A 19,543-nucleotide genomic window follows, 5' to 3' on the forward strand; every position below is an offset into this window, starting at 1 on the left:
TCAAACTGAACAACCACGTTCAGCTTGCACGCAATAGATTCATACAGGGAGGCACTCGTACTACGCACTCAGCCATATATATATATATATATATATATGTATCGGGGTGAGCGAGGCAGCTCTCACCTCTCCCTCCAAGCCCTCACTGCGCGCTAGCCTTTGCTCGGTGCCTGGTGACAGAGAGAGAGGAGCCGGAAGGCATGGAAACTCCCTGCAATAGAAAAGAGACAATTGCGGCTGTACCTGCTTCCATTGTGCGTCGATGCACATGTCCAAATAGTCAGAAAAGTGCGCTGAATTCGTATATCCGACAACGTCGTAGCCTGGACGCAGCACCATCTCGCTGGTGTCCTCGAGTGCAAGTCTAGCAGCCCCGAATTCTGGGGGCTCTGCCGCTTTGTTCTGTTATCGCTGCGCGGAATGCGAGGCGCATATGTGGTCGTGCGTGCGTGAGTCTGCCCCTCTGAAGGACGGCGACTCATCGCGAGAACTGTGGCGGCTTGCTCACTAGGAAAGAGAGACCCGTGTATTTCACAAACAGCATAGCTACTTCTAGTCGAAGCAGAACTGCCGTCTGGTTGTGCGCGGCTGCGCGTCTGACTGGAGCTCCAGCAGCTGAAGTCACCATTCTGTTCAAAACATCGAACAGGGCAGGCGCAGGGTTCTGCGAGCTATGGACGCGGCCAACGAAGAGGCTTCGCTTCAGCGACCCGGCAATCGGGATCCCTTTTGTGCGACGAGACCCTTGAAACAATCTGAGAAGGGTCAACTGAACGGGACGTGGGTGGGAACAACTGGTGAATTTAGGCCTCAAAAAGACCGTCTAGGCGGTGGCGCTTAATGGAAAGTGTACATGTGGCCATCCACGTGGACGCTGTATAGAAATGTATACAAATTTACTTGGTTGGTCGAAAGCTTGTGTCACCGTAACACGGCAAACTATATGCGTTTGCATTTGCTCCGCGTACAGTTTTCTATCTGTATTTTCTCATGTGTGTACGTAGAGAATGTACCTCTTCCCCGCGCATCTTCCTACTCTCTCTATTGTCGCATGCTTCCTCGCGCTTTCTAGGGACACAAAACTCCCACATTGGCTCACCCTTCTCGCTTGGCTTTTATCTAGAAGCTATCCTAACTGTCGCTCGTGTGTCACAAGTCATCTGCCGTCTCTGTCCGGCAACCAGTGAAAGGCACCCTGGCTGTGGCGGAGGCTGAACCGAACAGCAAGGCACGTGCGTGGCACGGAAAAACACAACAGGTTTCATGCCCGTTTTTTCCCGCGTTCCACCTCTATTTTCTTCGCGGAGACGACCATACACGTTACATTCGCCACCCAGCGGAGGCAAAAATGGATAAGCGGCAAAAGTGCTCTGAGAATGAAAAAAGAGTGAGCGGTGGCTGCATTGTTGCTCTACGTGAAGATACAAACCACTGGCAGCCTAAGAGTGCTGAAGCAACTATCGAGTGAAACGCGCAACACTTTCTGCTTGACATAGAACACGCAGGGCCTATGCCAGATGGTACGGCTATTCATGTGTCCGTTCTTTCTGACATCCTACAATGAGGCTAGTTTCTAAATCCTCTCCTCTAAGAGTCTGCGCGATCAGGCCACCACCTTGGAGTTGCTATCCTTTCCTTCCGTCTGTGGTACGCTAGGCGCGCCACCGCGATTTCTCTCGTCTCTCAAGCGCAGAAAGGAGAGGGGTTTTTCTGCAGCTCCATAGAGGTACTGAGCGATTCGTGGGCACGCTCTACACGACATATGTTTTTCTAGAACCTGAGATAAAAGCCTGCGCACGGCGGTGTAGACCTCTCCCCGTTATGATGTAAAGTGCATACAGTGACTTTGCTGAGATGGGCCGCTTTCTAGTCTCTTCCGCGAGAAAAAGGCTATGAACTCCACGTCTATGCAGACACTCGAGTGCAGACAGGCCAGCTCCAGAGGAGTTTCGCCTTTTGTGCAACTCAGCCTCAGAGGTCGGTCTTTGTGTTTCACTGACAAGTTTTTGGTAACGTTATGCCTCAGTCCCGCCTTTACTTAACGTCTTTGCGGCAGGGTAGCTTCGCGACACCACACAGCGTCCAGTCGCAAAGGCGAGAATGAGCATCCACGCTACATCTGAACAGAGAACAAAATGTTATGGGGTAGAAGTGGTGAAACACTCTTCGTAGTGGAAATGAGCGGCACTGCGAAACGAGGAACGGTCGAAACCGTGGGAATTGGAGGCTGGCTGTCGACCCCGCATTTCCACTGTTGATTCAGAAACAAACCGGCAAACATTCGTTGCGCAAGTTGTTTAGATTCGATCGCAGAGCCGAGGGGCCCGACGACAAACAGTTCCCGCTTGCCTTGTCTGCTGAGGTCTGCTTCAGCTGCACTGGGGCTGTATGATGGCGAGGAAAGATAAAAACATGCCACAACTCTACCGGTATCTGAACATGAGGCGAAACTCTAGCACAACACTCTCCTAGTAGCCTAGATTTTTCCACGCAGCACCCTACATTCTCTGCCAGCTCGAGGCCCCTTTCTCCTTTCTACCTCGTGTCTCCATCCTTCATTCTCCCCCGTCTCCCAACAGTTCTCCATCTCGAAGAAAAGAGAAACTTTCTCACTTGGCGCCCGCGGAGACGTTTCTGGGCCGCGCAGAGGCTGCCTTCAGGCCTTGCACCCGCGCTTGCTACCCCCTGCTGTAGGCGGCCAGCTCTGTGTGGCGCAGGATTAGAAAATCCTTCAGCGTTGTTCTGACTTTTGCCAAGCTCTCACTCAGGCTAAAAATGTCCTCACTCTCTCCTTTCTCGTCTCTTCGGGCAAACTGTTCGCTTGCAGCACGCGCTGCTCAACAGGAGCGAAGCGATGCAGCACACGCAGCCACACTCACATATGGGGCTCGAGAAGATTCAGAAGAGCCCGGCGTGCTGTCCGCACCCCTCAGGGGGAGGCACTCGCGCGGCATCTCCGCCAGGGCGTGCGTCTGCGTTTGTTTCTTGTTCACGTCTGTCGCCGTCCTCTGCCTTCCACGGCACATCCGCGCGGCGGGCGGGCAGCTCGGCAGCCTCTCAGACGGTCTTTCTGAAAGACCAGATTCCTCCAACGAGTCAGAAAGAGCGCGGCCTGAGAGAAACGAGCCACGGGAAGCGCCTCTCGCTTACTTGGATGCTGCGCCTTCTCTGACCGACGAAGCGCTCGCTGCCGTCCGCACATACCTTTACTCGACTCTCGTGGCGACAGAAGTTAGAAACCACTCCTCTGCGTCTGCTTCCCTTTTGTCTTCGCCTCCTCCGCCGCGCTCTCATCCGCCCGACTCCTCGCGTTCGCGCGCGTCGACAGAGCCCTCCTTCTCTTTTCCTGCCACAGAGCCGCCCCTTCCCGGTCTCTCCGCTGCTGGTCGTCCCCCGCCTACGGCGTCGGCTCGTGGGGACTCTGCGTCGTCTTCCGAACCCGCGTCGCCTTCCGCGTTTCGCTGTCTGGTTGCCTCCCGCCTGCAAAGCCACGTGTTTCTAAAGCGGGGGCCGTCGCTGGTCGCCTGCTGCGGCTTGGCTTCCGCGCGGACGCTCGCGCGGGAAACGGCTCGACTGCATCAACCTGAGAACGCGGCGCTTCTGGCGCCTCTCGTGGATCTTCAGGAACAGTTCGAGACTCTGGACTACGAGGAGAAGATTCGCGCCTTCTCTCACAAGTTTGGGAACTTGTATGACCTCGCAAGAAAGACAGATGTCCGCATGCATGCGCTGCGCAGGCGACACAGAGAGTCAGGACGGCCGCTCCTTCCAGATGACCGCGGAGTGAAGTTTCTGCCGGCCTTCACAACTAGCGGCGGGCTCTGCGCAGGAGGGATTCAGACGTGGACGCGTCAAGCATCACCCTGTCTCTCTCTTGGGTTTCCGCGCGCGCACGCCGCAGCTACGGCGCGCGCGGCAGTCGAGGTCGCTGCGGCGATGGGCGACGGCGATGAGAGAGACAGAGGAGAGAAAGAACAAAACCAGGGAGGGGACAACGCAGACGAAGAAGGCGGGGATGTCGAACGAGGAGAGGAACGGCGACAAAGAAGCCGTGATCCTGAAGAAGCAACACCGTACCAAGACACTGCAGAAGCAGTATATCTGACTGAGGCAGAAGAACGCGCGAGGCTTGTCGAGCGAGCCCACGCGGCTCGCCTGCGCTTGCACGTTGTGAGAGTCGAAGACGTCTGTGTGCGCGTTGCGCTCCATTTCGCGACGGAGCAACGGCGCCAGGTGATTCGAAACAGAGAAGTGCCGCAAAGAAGCAACAGAAAAGCGGCCTTCAAAGGCCGCACGCACTAGTTCACAAGCGTCCAGTGCGATCCAAAAATATACGATGAACAGTCCGCGACGGCGTAGTGAAGACGGGGATTCACAGATATTATCGCCAAAGCATTTCCGTCCTAGATCGCTCACGGATCACGCACACGGGAACATTCAAGGCACACTCCCCCTTTCTTTGTCGCACGAGTTAAACACGAAACAACCGGCTCTAGCGAGTCTGTCATCTGCTCTGCAGGGATACGTGTAGGGGACGTGCGGAGACTGGAGGTCGAATTTCTACAAATCTCGTTGTTTGAAAACAGCGATGTTTGGCAATGACGTCCCCGCACCAGAAATGCCGCTTTTCTGCGCGTCGCACAGAGTCTGACAGCCACGAATTTTCCAGTTGACAGTCCATTTATCGTCACTGCTCGCCGCGCGCGTATTCTGTATCTGCGCCGCACTGAGTGAATACTTGGCGCCCTCCGCTGGCTGGCTCGTCGGCTGTACCTCTGCTTCAGAACTTGGCTCCTCCTCCGCATCCCCACGCGAGTGTGTTTTAGCTACTGGTTGCGGCTGAATCTCACGATGATGAAGAAGAGCTTAACTCCCCTACGCACCTCGCGCTCCGCTGGGTGTGACGGCAACTCGGCCGCTTGCATACACAAAAATCGATACCTTTACCAGACATATGCAGCGCCCTTTGCTCGTATCTACACACGGGTACTAACTTCCTCCACCAATATTTATATATATACATACATTATGTATGACTATTTGATATCTATATACACGCAATATACATACTTAGTGAGGTATACACCGAATGTATATATTTATATGCGTATGACTGGGAAAAGCTCCTTCGATCCTGCTCCTGCTGTATACACGCTATCGTTCCAGCGCCTTCTCGTGCGCTCTCTGAATAGCTCCCACGCTGCGTGTATGCGAATTCGACAGCGCAATCGCCCCTGATTCAACTCTGCCGTTCTTGGCAGAGGGCGAGTTCTCGCTCGGTTTCGAGGCGCCCGCGAAGGGGTCAGTTATTCACCCGTATTCCCACGACGCGGCGTACCCCTGAAGAAAGTGCTCGTTTCAGCGCGCGCGTCATGCGCTGAAAAACTTTTCATTGCTCGTGTGCTGGAGGTACAGACTCGATGAACTTCCAGATGCACTCCCCCCGCAGTGCACTGCATGTCCTGCGTTCCAGTGGATCCTAATTGTTGGCTATCGACGCTATCTAAAAGAGGTAAGGTCAGAGGAGCTGCGGTGAATGCTGTTGACCATCCTCATGGTGGGGGAGAAGGTAGAGCTCCGATTGGTTTTAAATTATCTAGAACTTGTTCATCGCCACTTCTACGCAAGTTCCTCTCTGCTGCGGCTACGGGCCCTTCGCAGGGCAGATCAGATCTACTTCTCGCGAGTGTAGAAAGAAGCCGCGCGCTCTGGACACCGGACTCCATGCCTCGTCGCTCTCTCTTCACTGCCACGAAGAGGCCGCACGAAGTCTCCACGCTGCCACGGCGTCACGCGCCCTCTCCGCTCACCAGGCAACCTAGCGCTTCCCTACAGCGGGTTTTCCGGTGGTGTCAGAAACAGAAAACACGTTGAGACGACGCGTCTGCACACGGACAGGCAAGTGAAAGTGAAGCTACATCTTCTGCAGGGCGGACTTGGACGACGCCCACGTATTCGTTTTTTCTATCGCATGCCTAGCGACTCATCCGACAGGAGTGGAGCTTCAACTCCGGCCCAGAAACGCAGCGCTTATGCGCGTGGCGTTCGCTTTGCACGAATATGAGTCGATGCCAAGATCGCTCTTCGCACATGGAAACAGGGAGAACGAGAGATATGATTGCGCGGTATGCGGCACGACTGCGCCTCTGCATCGGTGTCTCGCGTGCGCATGCCGGATGTCCACACACGTGTCTTTTCCCTTCAGAAAAAATGGATCATAGGGTCTCCCCACGGTGTGGACGCAAGGATCACCACGCGAGCGAACCCCGCAAGCCTTCGGTTCTGTCGCCGCCACCGCAGGCTTGTTGCTCTCTTTGAGGCAGTCCCTTTTCGCAGGCGCTTGCCCCCGCGCGCCCGTTACGTTTTTCGGCCTTTTTCTTTGGTTTGTTGCCTTCGCCGTCCATCAGCCGACCCGCCTTCCTCGCGCTGAGCCCGACAAAGTTGAGCTTGTTTTCGTTCAGCGCCTTCACGAGCGCGCAGGCGCGACAGAAGTCGTTCTTTGTGAGGAAGCCGCAGAGGACGCACGGGCGCAGATCGTCGGGTTTCTGAGGAGGGTGTCTCTCTCTTTCTGCTTGGGCCGATTCTCTCCGCGCGCGTGGGTTTCTTCCAGCAGAAATGCACGAACAGGAAGCTGATTTAGAGGAGGCCGCGGCACCCGACACTGAAGAAGCGCGAGTGTGCGGCGCGGGCTGCGGTGACTCAACCTCCAAAGAGGCGGAGTCGGGTTCCGCAGACGGCAGACCGCATGCCTCAGTCGAACTCGCGTCCTCTACCCACGCTGCGTCCTCCTCAGAACCCCTCTTCTCCGTCTCTCCTCGCCCTCCTCCACAGACCACATCTGCTTCATCGCCCTCACGACCTCCGCCTCGAGCACTCACGAGCCCTTCCTTCTCTTCCCTCGCGGGCAAGGCGGGGGCCGGCGGCTGCCACAGCATGCGCGCCGCCCGGAGGAGGTCGAGGACTCTCTGTTGCTGGTGGTGATCTTGGAGCGACGAGAGAAAGTTGCGGACGAGCCCGCGGTAGGCGGCGCCGCTATACGTGCACTCGGTGGCGAAGTAGTCCAGGCGGGTGAAGTGCGCGTAAAGCACGATTTCCTTCTGGTACGCAGCGAACAGCGGCTTGACGCGCATCACGCTCGGCCCCTCGCTCGAGCCCGTGAGCGGCGCGCCGGAGACCGGCAGCCGCTGCACGTCTCCACGCAAAATGTTCATCAGAAACGTTTCAGCCCCGTCGTCTGCGTTGTGCCCCGTGCACAGCACATCGGCGCCGATGTCCTGCGCGCCGCGCTCGAACGCCTGCCGTCGAAAAATCCCGCAGAAGGTGCAACTGTGCGTAAAGCCCTTCCCACCGCTCGCCTTGTCGCCTTCGCCGCGACCCCTCTTCTCCGCCACCGACGCTGCAGAAGACGACGAAGCGGAAGGACAACATGAGGGGATCTGGTCGCGGTCGCCTGAACTGGAAGATGGTTGTTGCCCCTCTGCGTCTCTGGGCGCGCCGGCGCAGCTTGCGCCGCCGACGCCTCCCCCCCCACGACACGAGCACAACCGACTCCCAGACGCAGAGGACAGAAGGCGAGAAGACGCGGCGGCGGAGGCCGCGCAAGCCTCAGCAGCTGAGGCCGAGCCCGTCTTAGCGTCGTCCTGAGGAGGTGAGGCTTTGCGCATCGCGAGATCCTGTGCGGCGATCCGATCCATAGTCCATCCCTGATAGAGGGCGTCGTAAGAGACCACATGGAGAGGCAGCTGATAGAGTTGGCTGTTTCGCTGGACGGAGGCGAGTGCGTGATCGCGGTAGCCTTTGATGCCTTCGTCGACGGCGAGGAGGTGCAGGCTGAGCCCCAAGTTCTCGCGCTCGTTCAGTGTGTGGAGGACGTGAAGCAGGACGACGGAGTCTTTGCCGCCAGACACGCAGACCGCGACCTTTTGGCCGCGACGGAGGAGCGAAAACTGCCGAATGAACGCCAAAACTTCATCCTCGAACGCGCGGATGAAGCAGCTGCGGCAGCTGCGCAAACGAGAGGCTACGCGAACCAGGCTCACGCGCGGCGAGCCGCAAAACTGACACCGCATAGGTGGAAAAGCCTTGCTCGAGCAAGACGACGACGAAGCAGCGAGGGCAGTAGAGGAACATGCAGAGGGAGACGCAAAAGTGACTGAAGGCCCAGATGCGGCGGCAGGCTCGGCATCCACCGGATGCGGCGGGGAACTCGCGGCTTCCTTCATTTTCAATTCCTGCTCCTGACAATGAAAATGTCGAAAACAAGTGACGGCATCAAGTGTACGTTACGTTCACTCGCGTCAGGTCGTCGGTGCGTGTCGCCTCCTCAGGACGCAGATCTTCGCTTTGCATGAGACATCTTACGCTACGCGCCGCGGCAATGCCTAATGGGTTTGAAATCTGTCGACTGGGCGCCTCAGGACGAGTGTTTCCACAGAAGCCGGGTATCACGGTGGTTGACGAATCCTCACGCTACATGCGCACTCCGCAGTGTACAGACACCGCAGTCATTGCCTCAACTGAACTTCCCTGATCCTCGAAGACGCCTCCTCCCGCAGCTATGCATAACAGCAGAGTGTCTTCTCTTCTCGTTCTCTTTTCAGAGACGAACAAGATAGGCGAAGATGCTCCCTGGAGATAAAACGCCGGGTGGGAGAGGGCGCGGAGGGCTGCTGAGCCTAAGGAGGGAGTCCGGCTCCTGTTTCGAGCGCTTAGTTGGAAACACAGGAAAGACTTGTTCTCTCAAGAGAGCAGAAGTGAAGAGACTCATGCGAATTTTTTCGCTGCTTGCGCTTTTATTCTGGTTCGCGAGAACAAACTTGACGCTGTCGCATGCAGTCACTACACGCGTATCGTTCCGTCGCAGTGCATGCGCGCGTTCGGTTTTCTCACGGGACCTATCGAGACTGTCACGAAGACGTTTTCGGAAGCAGGCTGTCTCCTCTTTCTAGATATGTCCTTCTCACCACTTCCGTCCTGCCCTTTCTCGCTGAAGTAGACCGACTCTGCGTTTTCTAGATGCGCGCGAAGTCTCAGCGCCCCGGCTACGTACATGCACAGCGCGCAACGTTGTCTTTCGCTGCACCGAGTCTGGAACCACTGAGTCTCCTCCTCACCAAAACGTTCCTTTGTCGTTCTTTCTCTTGCCTACACTACTCTGTTTTCCTCTGTTTGTTTTCCACGCTTTCGGGTGCGTTTCGCGCTGCCCTTTCGCGTATCTGTCCGGTCTACCTGTCTCCGTGTCTGGCTCCTTGTAGCACGCATTCGCATCATGGCGTGTCCGGTGGCCTTCCTCGCTTCCCACATGCAGATTCGGAGAGCGGTACCTAGCCATTTCTTCTTTTCCTTCTTTCGTTCCCAGCCTCACACCAATCAAGTTGCGCTGTCTTCATCGCTTTGCGTTTCCCAACCAACCAACGCTCCTGTTTCGCCGGCGCATGGCGGCCTTGTGAATCGCAGCGCTTTTGCTTCTGCGCATTCCGCCGCGTGTCGCTGCGGCGCATGTGCCCTTCTACCCGCACGCGCAGGCTCCCAGCGCCCAGCCGGAGTGGCGGCGCTCTCCACGCAAGCGGCCTTCCGCGCTCCGCTCGCTGGAAATGCATCTGATTCCGCGTGTCGCTTCCTCGCGTTGCACGCGCGGGGCTTCGCGACTGTCGGCGTCTGCGACATCCGGCAGGGCAACATTGTTGTGATTGACGGTGAGGAGTGAGCATAAACAGCGGATGCTGAACGTCATAGGCCCATGACCTCGGAGTCCTTTCCTCACGCCGCCTGCGGATGGAGCCTGAGCGCCTCTCCATTTCAAAGCTTCACAGATTCCTCTGCCTTCATGTCCACATGGATGCGGACTGGCGTCCTCTTCTATAACCGTGTCCATTTGCTGCACAAATCCTCTTTTTTACGCATGCACATCTGTGCTTGTTAAGCTGATACATGCAGCGCGTCGCGCCTCAGCAGGCAAATGTGAGTGGATTAATTTGGCTGCCTTTCGAGACTCTGGTATGCGCGGCGTATGTACGCGTGATCCGGCAACAGGGACTCCAGGCCCTTTTCTCCGTTCTGCTCCGCTCCAGACCACGTTTCCATCTCCTCCGTACCTCTTTTCCCCAGGCCGAACAGTCGAAGTCACCGAGTGGCGGCAGATTAAGTCGGGACGAGGGGCCGCGTCCATCGGGGTAAGGAAGTTCAAACTTCTTCCTCAAAAAGCACAAGCAGAAAAAAAAAAAAAACGGGAAGAAAACTGCAATGGACGCCAGCTGAGAGGCCACTGCGGAAGCGCTACGCAGCGCGAGGAAAGGCGAATCAGAGAGTGAAGCGGATGAGAGAGTGGCGGGACGGATCAACACAAAAATCAGACAAGAATGCGAAAGACAGCGATGACAGATGTTTCCAGAAACCTTTCACTTGCGCTGCCTCTAGCAAGATTTCGTTCAACAGAGAGCGCGATCCTCGGGACGAGAGACAGATGGTGACCTCTCTTGCGCGCAGGCTTACGCATTCTCGCTGTCTGTAACTGTAGATGCACTCTTGATATTCTACATGCCTCTGCAGATACTCGTGAGTATATATCTATCAGGTGTGAGCTGATCTTGCAAATGCAGGGCCTATTGCTGTTTCTGTCACGTGGTACGGAACCTGGGTGCTGGCGGCTCCGGCGTGTGGACAGCAGACTGTCCTGAGAAGGAGTGGATCGCTTCTGTCGTGCAGTTTGCGATAAAAAACTGGACTTCTCTGATTGTGCTGTGCCTCGCAGCTTTCGTTCATCGACTTGGCGACGTTCAAGGCGGGCGAAGCAAACTTTTCCGTGAACAAGAAGCTGGAGTGTACGTGCCCTAGGCAACGAGGTTGCTCTCCAGCTGTCCTGCGGAGTTCGCCTGTTTTTGTCTTGTCTCCGCCTGCCATCTGCTTTCTGTCCATGCATCCGGTTCACTTTTTTCTCGAGGCCGGCTTGATATTTGTTCCCTTTTTGCTTTCTTTTCTTATGCTCGCATTGCGTGCGGCTGCGTCCACACACATTCGAGGGCGCCCACAGTCGGCTTTTCTGCCTCTTATCTTCTTTGTATTTCTTCTGGATGCTCGCGTTGCTGCGCCCGTGCCTTGCGTCTTCTGCGGTTTCGCCTGCGCGTATCCCGAAATTGCTTCTCCTCCGGCCTCCGCTCTCTCAGCTCTGGCGAGTCATTCAGGTTGTCTGTGCGGTGTACGTACACGCAGCAATCCAGCCGGAGAAGAAGACGTACCAGGTGATGTACGTCGATGAAGAAAACAGCGTGGTTGTGCTGGCAGACGAGAACTTTGACGAGGTAGGTGGCGGGACAGCCCTACTTTACTCCGACAGAATAGAGGGCCGCCAGACGCGAGGCGAAGCGCACACCGAGTCAGCGATCTACGCACACGACAGAGACCCTCTCAAGGTGAAGAGCGTCTTGAGTGGAGAGCGAAAAATAGTGAAATCATCGTTAGGCATGGCTAGAGATGTAGAGCTGAACTCCGTCAAGCCTGTTCGTTCGTCGGGTGAGACAGCTGCCGCTGCGAGACAGTCTGATGCTTCCGCCTTTCCTTTCGGATGGCGTTCTTTCTCAGGCGGAATTTCCTCTGAGGCTCTTTGGAGGGCCGTCAGTTGCTCCTTTTCTGAAACGTAAGCGAACAGGGCTGCAGGCGGCGGAAAGAAGCAACGAAAGCCACGCCCGCGCAGACGTCTGCCCATACATTTATCTATATCTATCGATCTACCTATCTATCTGTCCATCTATCTATCGATCAATCTATCTATTTGTGTACATATATATATATATATATATGTGGGTGTCTGCTGGGAAAGCTCTTTCTCATAGCCGCCCGGTTTTTTTAGGGGGTTTTTCTGTTCGCAGCGGAGTTGAAGGTGGTGGCATCGCTGCACGACGGCCTGCCTATCAAAGTTTCGCTTCCTCCAGCGGTTGTTCAGCAGCTCAAGTGAGTATCGCGGACCGACTTTGTTTTCGCAAATGAACTTCCAACCGGGTGGCTCGTGTGTATCCTGACTCTATGTCTTCTGTCTGCTCTCCGTCTGCGCATTTCCCAGCACACTCACACCTGGATGTCGCATGTAACCTGTGTAGAGTTGAACGACTTGCGCATGAGCGCCCGCGTTTCAGGAGCAGACCCATCCGTCGCCAAAACAGATCTCAACACATCCACAACATAGTGCCTGAAATTTATCTGCGACCGGCATGCCTCCTCATCCATCTGTATAATCATATGCATATGCATTCATGCCACTGAACAGACTTTGAATAGTCTGCTCGCGTGTGTTTGTGTTCCTGTGGACGCACGCAGGTCAAAGAGATGAGGCACCGACAGCAGACGGCTTCTACGGGTCTTCGTGTGTCTGTTTCTGGTTTCTTGGCCCCCCTCTTTCGCTTTCCTGCTGTTAAATACAGAGTCGCGTGTGACTCGCGCCACCGTATATACATATATATATGTATATTTATGATTATGTGCGCGCGTGTGTATCCGTAAGACCGGCGTGCACGCATGATATACATGGGACGTCGGGCCTTCTCTCTACCTATGCATATGCTTTTACCCGCTCGGAAGTTTCAGCGCGGCTCCGTGCGCTGCGCCGTGTGTGGAGGACGCATTTGGGAGATGATGTCCTTTCTGTCCCTTGAGTATGAGCGCCCTATTTTATAGATTTTGTATGCCTGCGTGCATGGACGTACCAGCTCCGAGCTGAGGGGCCTTTCCCAAGAGGCGAACTGACCAGGCGAAGAGCGTCGGCGTGCAGGCTGAGGGTTTGCGTCGTCGTGTAGCTTGTGTATATACGGATATCCCCATGTGTATACGCTCGAGCTTATGCGGCCTCTAAACGCATCTTTGGTTCTGTGCCCAACTCGTGGTGCGGCGGCGAACGACGAGCCGTGTGCGTTACAGGCACGTGTGTATCTTGTCTCTGTGGGAAGAGACTGTAAGTCCTCCTTCCCGAGAACTCACCGGTGCGCCGCGTGTCTTCCTTGCTCGCCTCCACACTGTCCTTCCGTGTGCCGTTTTTTTTGCGCCCCTACGCCGTTCCAGTGTCAGACTCGTTCTCTATCTTCCTCTCCGGTGCGGTTCCTCGCTTCTGTCGCATTCGCTTCACTTCGCAGGGGCCCGGGCCCCGGTCGTTCGACTGAAATCCGCTGCTGATGTCTGTCGCTCTCTGTGGACCGGCTTCTGGGACCTGCAGTGGAACACTTACACTCGAATCCGCAGCCACCCGTGCACTGGCTGGCATTCAGCACACTCGGGTACCGTACAGCCACGCCCCGCTGCGTGCGCGGAAGTCTGAGTGTGCTGAGCTCTTAGAAAGTGCAGCAAAGTGCGGAGTAGGGACCCTAAACCCGTAACGACCAGCGTGCGACTGTGCATCTTTGCATACCCATGTAGGAATAAACACAAAGCCAATAGCTCCTATGAAACGTCGCCACGGGGGGCCACAGAAAGTACACACACGCTTGTCCATTTACACCCAAAGCGGATGCATGCACCTTGTAAACCCTAAACCCTAAACCTGCGTGGACCTGCGCAGTCGAGAAACAAATGGTAATCTTAGAGCGGCATAGACTGCTTAGGGGGCCTCACAGAAAGATGCGCAAACACATGCACACGAGCATGCATCTCTACGCATATCGCGGCGGACATGTAGCGAACCTATGGGAAATAATCGCTCAGTACAGCGGCCGAATGGCTATACGCACACATCACGAAAAAGACTCAGATACACCCGCAGCCAGGGAACTCCCTAGCCAGGAAGGCAGATTACTTGCCGCTTCGGGATGCATTAGAGAGGCCTGACCAAGGCCTTCTTTTTCCGGTAGGAAACACGGAAAAGCAGATAAGTGGTTTTGCTCCCACTCTGGAGAATAATACTAATATACATACATGAATTTGGAGAGCATCGCGCAGGCTGCCATTCGTCGTCCGGCGCAGACTCTGCACGCCGTCGATACATATGTATCTGTACATATATATCAAGGCAAACAACATCAAAGGATACCATGCTCGTCTTTAATTTTCCTAAAGCGAACAGCTCGCGAAATTAGCGAGGACAAATCTATGATGAGGCGGCGCAGGAGAGGCAGGCGTTTCTCCACCCGCTGTCTGTCTCGGGTTCCAGCCGAACGTTACGCGGCTTGTTTGGCTTGTAACAACGCGGCTTCCTAGTCTCGCATGCTATTTCACACCCGCGATGCAAGCGCGCGGGGCCTGCATAGGGGGACGCCGGGCGCCCAACCGCCACACACCGTGGTCGGAGTCTCTTTTCCATGGTTGCCCGGCCCTCTAGGCCCTCTAGAGCTTTCACGGTTTTCCGCCGTCGTGTTGTCGATTCTAGTTTCGTGTCGTTCTCAGAATTCGTCATCGAACGCCATATCCCAGGGGCCCCTGTTGACGGGGGGAGGCGTGGGGTAGACTGCAGCTTGCCCTCCGCGAGCGTCTTGGAACGCTCCGGCATCGATCGTGTAGCTTCCACGCGCACGAGGCAGAGCGAACCACCGTCTGTCGGGTACTGGCTCGATTCGCGCAGGCCCGCCTTTCTCTGTATCCCACAGGAGAAACACAAACGGCACAACGTGACCTGGCGCCACCGACTGGAGCAACAGCGGGTCACTCGTCCACTCGTCTTCAGCGCCGTCGCGTGGCGCTACCTGCTTCAGGAGGAGCGGAAGCCGCGAGGAGACGAGGAATGCGGAAGATGAAGACTGCGAGGGACGCGCCGACCCCGCAAACGGCGCTGACGCCGCCGGTGGACCCAACGACGCGACAGTCGAGAGCGAACAGAGAGATTTGGGAGCCTCGCCGAACGAACAGGACGGCGATAGCGGCGGAGAGGACGACGCGAAGGACGACGACTGGCACGCGACGGATCGTCTCGAGTATGCGGGAGAAGAGAACAGGGGGGCGAGCGGGGACCACGCAAGTTCTTGGCATTTCGCTACCAGAGCTACGCAGATGTTGCGGTGAGCCCCCTGCTTCCACTTGACGCGGAAATGAACTTGCAGGGGTTCTGACCCGGAAGACGAGGCGCGAGGCCACTCGGGCCAAGCCAGTGCAGACGCAGACGACGCGGAAGATGGCGGAGGGCGAGCAGCAAAAATAGGAGGATGGATATAGGGCGAGGGCGGCGGCGCATCCAAAGAGCCGGAAGAAGCGGTGGCAGCAGCTGACCCCATAAGACAGGCGTGCAAAGAAGAGGCCAACGACGCGGAAGGCACAAAGTAAGGGAACGGACCAGAGTCGCACGCGTGACCGGGCACGGCGCCGTTTGTTGCCGTTATGGGATACTTTGGATTTAGTGTGCCACCGAGATCGGGTTGGCCTGATTCATCGCTCCCCTGGTTGCCCGCGCGAGCCTGTCGCTCCCGCAGAGTCTTCAACACCCAACTGTAGACTGCTCTTCTCTCCTCGTCGGTTTGGCCGGTCGACCCTAGTTTTGCTCCTGCACCTGCAGGCGCCCCAGCAAAGAAGCTTTTCTGTACTGCCACCGGAGTCGCTGCCACTGGCGCTGTCGGATGCCCTCCCTCTTCGTTCACAACTAGCCATTTGGGCGGAGGTGGGAGAATCCGTGAAGGCAGAGGAGAAACCCAGGAAGCGCGCGGAGGCGGCGGCGCAGCTAAAGAGCCGGAAGCAGCTGTGGCAGCAGCTGACTCCACGGGACAGGCGTGCGACGAAGCGGCCGACGACGCGGAAGGCACAGAGTCAGCGCACGCAGCGAGGTGGTACGCATGACTAGGCACGGCGCTTTTGGTTGTCGTTGTGAGTCGATTTAGTATGCCAGCGAGTACGCGGCGCCAGACTCGTTCGCTCTCCTGGTTGCTCACGCGGTACCGCTGCGCCAGCATAGCCTGCAACACCCGCGTGACGAACGTTTTCCTCTCGCCTTGGCTTCGCCCCACCGACTCTAGTGCAGTCGCTGCCGCTCGCGCACTCGGATGCACTCTCTTTTCCGTCGCAACTATCCACTTCTGCGGAGGGGGGAGAAGCGGCGAAGGCAGAGGAGAAACAGGGAAAGCGCGTGGAGGCGGCGGAGAAAACGGAGAGCGAGTGGGAGGAACGAGAGACGCATCGCCGTGTTTCTTTTCCGCCCTCATTCCGGAAACCCTGTGCGTTTTCTGGGCGGTGGAGGCCTCACGGAAAACCCGGTGAACACGCGGCGCAGACTTCTGCACGGGGGGAAGCGCTGCAGACACGCGGCGCGACACACTCAAAGAAGGAGCGAAGCTCGTGAGTGTCAGCCTTGCACAGGTGGAGCTCTCAGTACGACACACGGCAGGCGAGGCAACTACGTCATGCGCGACTTTCTGACACCTGCGCAGTCCGTTTTAAGATGCTTGAACGGGCCCGGAGGAATGGGAAGGGCGAGGGACAGCCAATCTGCACCTGGAGAGTCAGCAGCTCTGGAAAACCAGCATATCCGACACGTGTGGCTGTCTTGACTATCAAGCGAAAAAACAGGACACAGCAGCACAGCGCGGTCCGGTTTGCTGGCATTACTGCGCCTTTCATAAGATGACCTGTTATTCAGCTCTTGTACCATATACGTCTATGCTCAGTATTTCAGTCGACAGTTGGAGCCGAAAATGCCGAAACAAGCCAAGACGTACACTGCTGTGAGGCACGTCTGAGCAGAGAAATGCTTTCCGGGACGAATGTGCAACTGGATAGGTCAATCGACTTAGAGGCTCCCGGCCAGCATAGGCAGCGTGACAGGGAAAGCACTGTAGGGCTACATAGTTGTGCGCATATATGATCTTTGCGTTATTTCGTGACACAATCCATGCCTGCGAGCAGGCGTGTAGACCTTGGCCTTAAGGGTGCGAAAGCTGTTTTTTCTGATCGCTGCACCAGCGGCTGACATTCCTTACCAGCTGGTCTTCCATGGTTCCTTGCTGTCTTCCAGGCAGCCGCCGCTGCAGAGCCCGAAGCGCCCGCGGCTTCGCGTAACGGAGCAGAGCGGAGGAGGCCCGCGTCCGGTGACAATGATGGAGAAAAGAGACTGCGACTCCTTTGTCTCGCCTGCTCAGCAGTCGCTAAATACCTTTCGGCGGCCTCCTTGGCCCTGTTCAGTTCGTAGATTTTCCGGTGTCTGTGACGCCTACTTTTACGCTTTGCCCGAAATGTCTCGCTGGAGTGGTTGTTTGAATCTGCGTCAGCGGCCTGCTTGTTCTCGACCCTGACCCTTGGAACCTCGGCGTCTGCTTTGCCCACAAGAGCGGCAAACGCTGGATGAGTTCGCGTGAAAATAGGACATCCGCGGGTACGTGTATGCTCCCAGATTGGAGGAGACGGCCGCTCGGCTGTGGCCTCTTTGCCTTGCTCTGCTTGAGGTGTTTCGTTACCTTCGGCTTCCGCAGGCACCTTAGCAAGAAGTGCAGTGGCGCGTGAGGAGGTGCTCGCTTCGCGCTTTGGGTTATCCTCTCGCGGAGCGACCTTCACCGGCTCGTGCTGGGGCCTCAAACACTCGCGAGCGCTGGAGCCGCTGCTCCCAATGGGGGGTCCAGAACGTGGCACAGCAGAGGCAGGCGAAGCGTGCGGAGGCGCCGGCGACGGAGGCACATTTGGCAAAGCGGGGACGGAAGATGAGGAGGAGGAAGACGACAGATAATCTGCGCGCCTCAACACCTTGGGGGGGTGCATCACCGTGGGGCGTTGGCGAGCTAAGTTCGTTGCTTCGTTCGCGGCCTTGAGAGCTCGTGTGAGGAGCGCGATGCGACTGGACGCCTCAAGGATAGTATCAGTGGAACAGGACTGAAGCGCTTCGGCGCTGTCAAGAGAGAACCCCATAGTGGTAGGCTCCGGAATGAAGGGAGACCAAATACCACGCTCGAAGCCGATACCAGAAGAATAACGCTGAGAGGAACCGAACCTACGCGGAACACAGCGCTGACGAGAAGCCAGATACAGCTGAGCAAGGAGAGGCACACAGAGGAAGGGAGGAGCCGTAGACGAAACGCTGGCGGAGGACACAACGATGTGCGAGGATGCGAGCTCGGACAAACAGCGATGCGAAGGCGAATATCAACCGCTAAACAACAACGCTAGGAGTCGAAACAACCAGCGCACGAAAAACTATTCGTGCGGAAGAAGAGGTAGGAGGCATGGCACTCCCGGGACAGACTCACAAATGCGCGGTGATAAGAGCAACGCATGGAAGTCTTCAGAGTTACTTGTGAAAATGTGAATATTTTCAACAGGACTGTGAAACGAGAAGTCATGAACATGACATGGCGATATTTTCCACGCCAACACATTGCACCGCCGCGCGCACACGTCTCGGTATTCGCACTTTGTCACTTTCGTCTCGGTTCTTAGATCTAGTAGACCTTGCATAGAGCTACACACGTAACTACGCAATAAGAACTGTTTCTATACCCATATTGTGGCGTACACTTTCTCCTAGGCACACACTGATGCCCCCGTGCAGCACGACGAATTTTACCTTCACACTGCATACACTTCCATACCGCGAGCAGCAGGCTTATGAAGAATTTCTTCTCTCTAAAGGTATCTATGCGTAGCGCGTTTGATGCCTTGGTACACACCAGACGCCTAGGGGGGGTATTACTGATTATGTAAAACTATGGACATGTTCGGTTTCCATACAGTCGTCCCGCGCGCACCAGACGCGCATTATATACACGGAAACAGTTGATTCTTCGCCAGTAAAAGGGCGAGAGACGTGCTCTATTAAGAATTCATCCACTCCTATGGTATGCGCACATCCGAACTTAAGCGCCCACATACATAGGCAACCGCGCCCGCTGTCGCACGCGCACTTGTCTCAAAGGGCCGCTGGGCGGGCGACCGCCTTGCTCAACCTCAAGGTGAGTGCTGGCCGCTGGCGCAAAATAAAAAACCGGCGGAACCGAAATTTGTTCGAGCTGCACCGAAGGAGATGTCCTCGCAGCTGCATGGAAAGTCCGGGAAGATTTTCCGGCACCTGGCCAGCCGGTAACAAAGGGCCAAAAAACTGGAAAAGGACAAGCTGGCTGGAAGAAGCTCGAGAGAGTCAAGACGGAAAGGCGAGGCGGGCGGCGCGCTGGGGTCACTCGCGGTATACGCACACCGCAGGGGAACAACTCTCGCAATGCTGGGAGGAGAAACTGAACCCAGCAGATATGTGTAGCAAGCCTGAGGCAACTGAACGAGCGGCGAAGGCTTTTTCTAGAGATCAGGCCGCAGCGACGCGTGGTCAGCGAGCTCGGTCAACGAGCTCTGCTCAACGGGCTCGCCAGCATCGATGGTCCAACCTGCGCGCATGCGCGGGCGCACGCTCGGTCGCGTGAAGACAGCCGCGCGCCCGCCCGCCTAACTTGAATTTTCGTCTCTGTTTTTGAACCGCGACGTGTTGCATCACACAACAACTTGCCCCGTCCTACCTGTGGTGTTTGTATGCTTCGTACGCCGAGAGAGAAACGATCTATGGAGGGTGTAGCGCTACAGGGGGCTCTACACTCTGACGAATTCGCGAGCTGCGGCTTTTCGAGAGACATCTGAGTAATATGCGCTGTGTGCGAGGGTGAAGTTAACAGAT

At 56.4% G+C, this 19,543-nt stretch overlaps 5 protein-coding genes across 5 annotated transcripts; 2 read left to right on the forward strand and 3 right to left on the reverse strand.

Annotated features, from left to right (window-relative positions):
- Nucleotides 1-2,775: 2,775 nt before the first annotated feature.
- Nucleotides 2,776-4,302, forward strand: BESB_070780 (uncharacterized protein; the record flags this gene model as incomplete). The annotated part of the gene is made up of 1 exon (XM_029365451.1): nt 2,776-4,302. The coding sequence occupies one exon, from the start codon at nt 2,776-2,778 to the stop codon at nt 4,300-4,302; it is 1,527 nt and encodes a 508-aa protein (XP_029217935.1).
- Nucleotides 4,303-6,248: 1,946 nt separating this feature from the next.
- On the reverse strand, nt 6,249-8,222 carry BESB_070790 (PP-loop family protein; the record flags this gene model as incomplete). The annotated part of the gene is made up of 1 exon (XM_029365452.1): nt 6,249-8,222. One exon carries the CDS (start codon nt 8,220-8,222, stop codon nt 6,249-6,251), a length of 1,974 nt encoding a protein of 657 aa, XP_029217936.1.
- A 1,079-nt stretch (nt 8,223-9,301) lies between these two features.
- BESB_070800 (putative elongation factor P) lies at nt 9,302-11,950 on the forward strand (the record flags this gene model as incomplete). The annotated part of the gene is made up of 6 exons (XM_029365453.1): nt 9,302-9,695; nt 10,108-10,172; nt 10,751-10,820; nt 11,209-11,297; nt 11,578-11,632; nt 11,865-11,950. 6 exons carry the CDS (start codon nt 9,302-9,304, stop codon nt 11,948-11,950), a joined length of 759 nt encoding a protein of 252 aa, XP_029217937.1.
- Nucleotides 11,951-14,357: 2,407 nt separating this feature from the next.
- On the reverse strand, nt 14,358-16,100 carry BESB_070810 (uncharacterized protein; the record flags this gene model as incomplete). The annotated part of the gene is made up of 1 exon (XM_029365454.1): nt 14,358-16,100. One exon carries the CDS (start codon nt 16,098-16,100, stop codon nt 14,358-14,360), a length of 1,743 nt encoding a protein of 580 aa, XP_029217938.1.
- Nucleotides 16,101-16,291: 191 nt separating this feature from the next.
- On the reverse strand, nt 16,292-17,793 carry BESB_070820 (uncharacterized protein; the record flags this gene model as incomplete). Its single annotated transcript, XM_029365455.1, has 2 exons — nt 16,292-16,389; nt 16,875-17,793. 2 exons carry the CDS (start codon nt 17,791-17,793, stop codon nt 16,292-16,294), a joined length of 1,017 nt encoding a protein of 338 aa, XP_029217939.1.
- Nucleotides 17,794-19,543: the final 1,750 nt, after the last annotated feature.

Source organism: Besnoitia besnoiti (genome assembly GCF_002563875.1).
Source record: "Besnoitia besnoiti strain Bb-Ger1 chromosome Unknown contig00007, whole genome shotgun sequence".
NCBI lineage: Eukaryota > Apicomplexa > Conoidasida > Eucoccidiorida > Sarcocystidae > Besnoitia > Besnoitia besnoiti.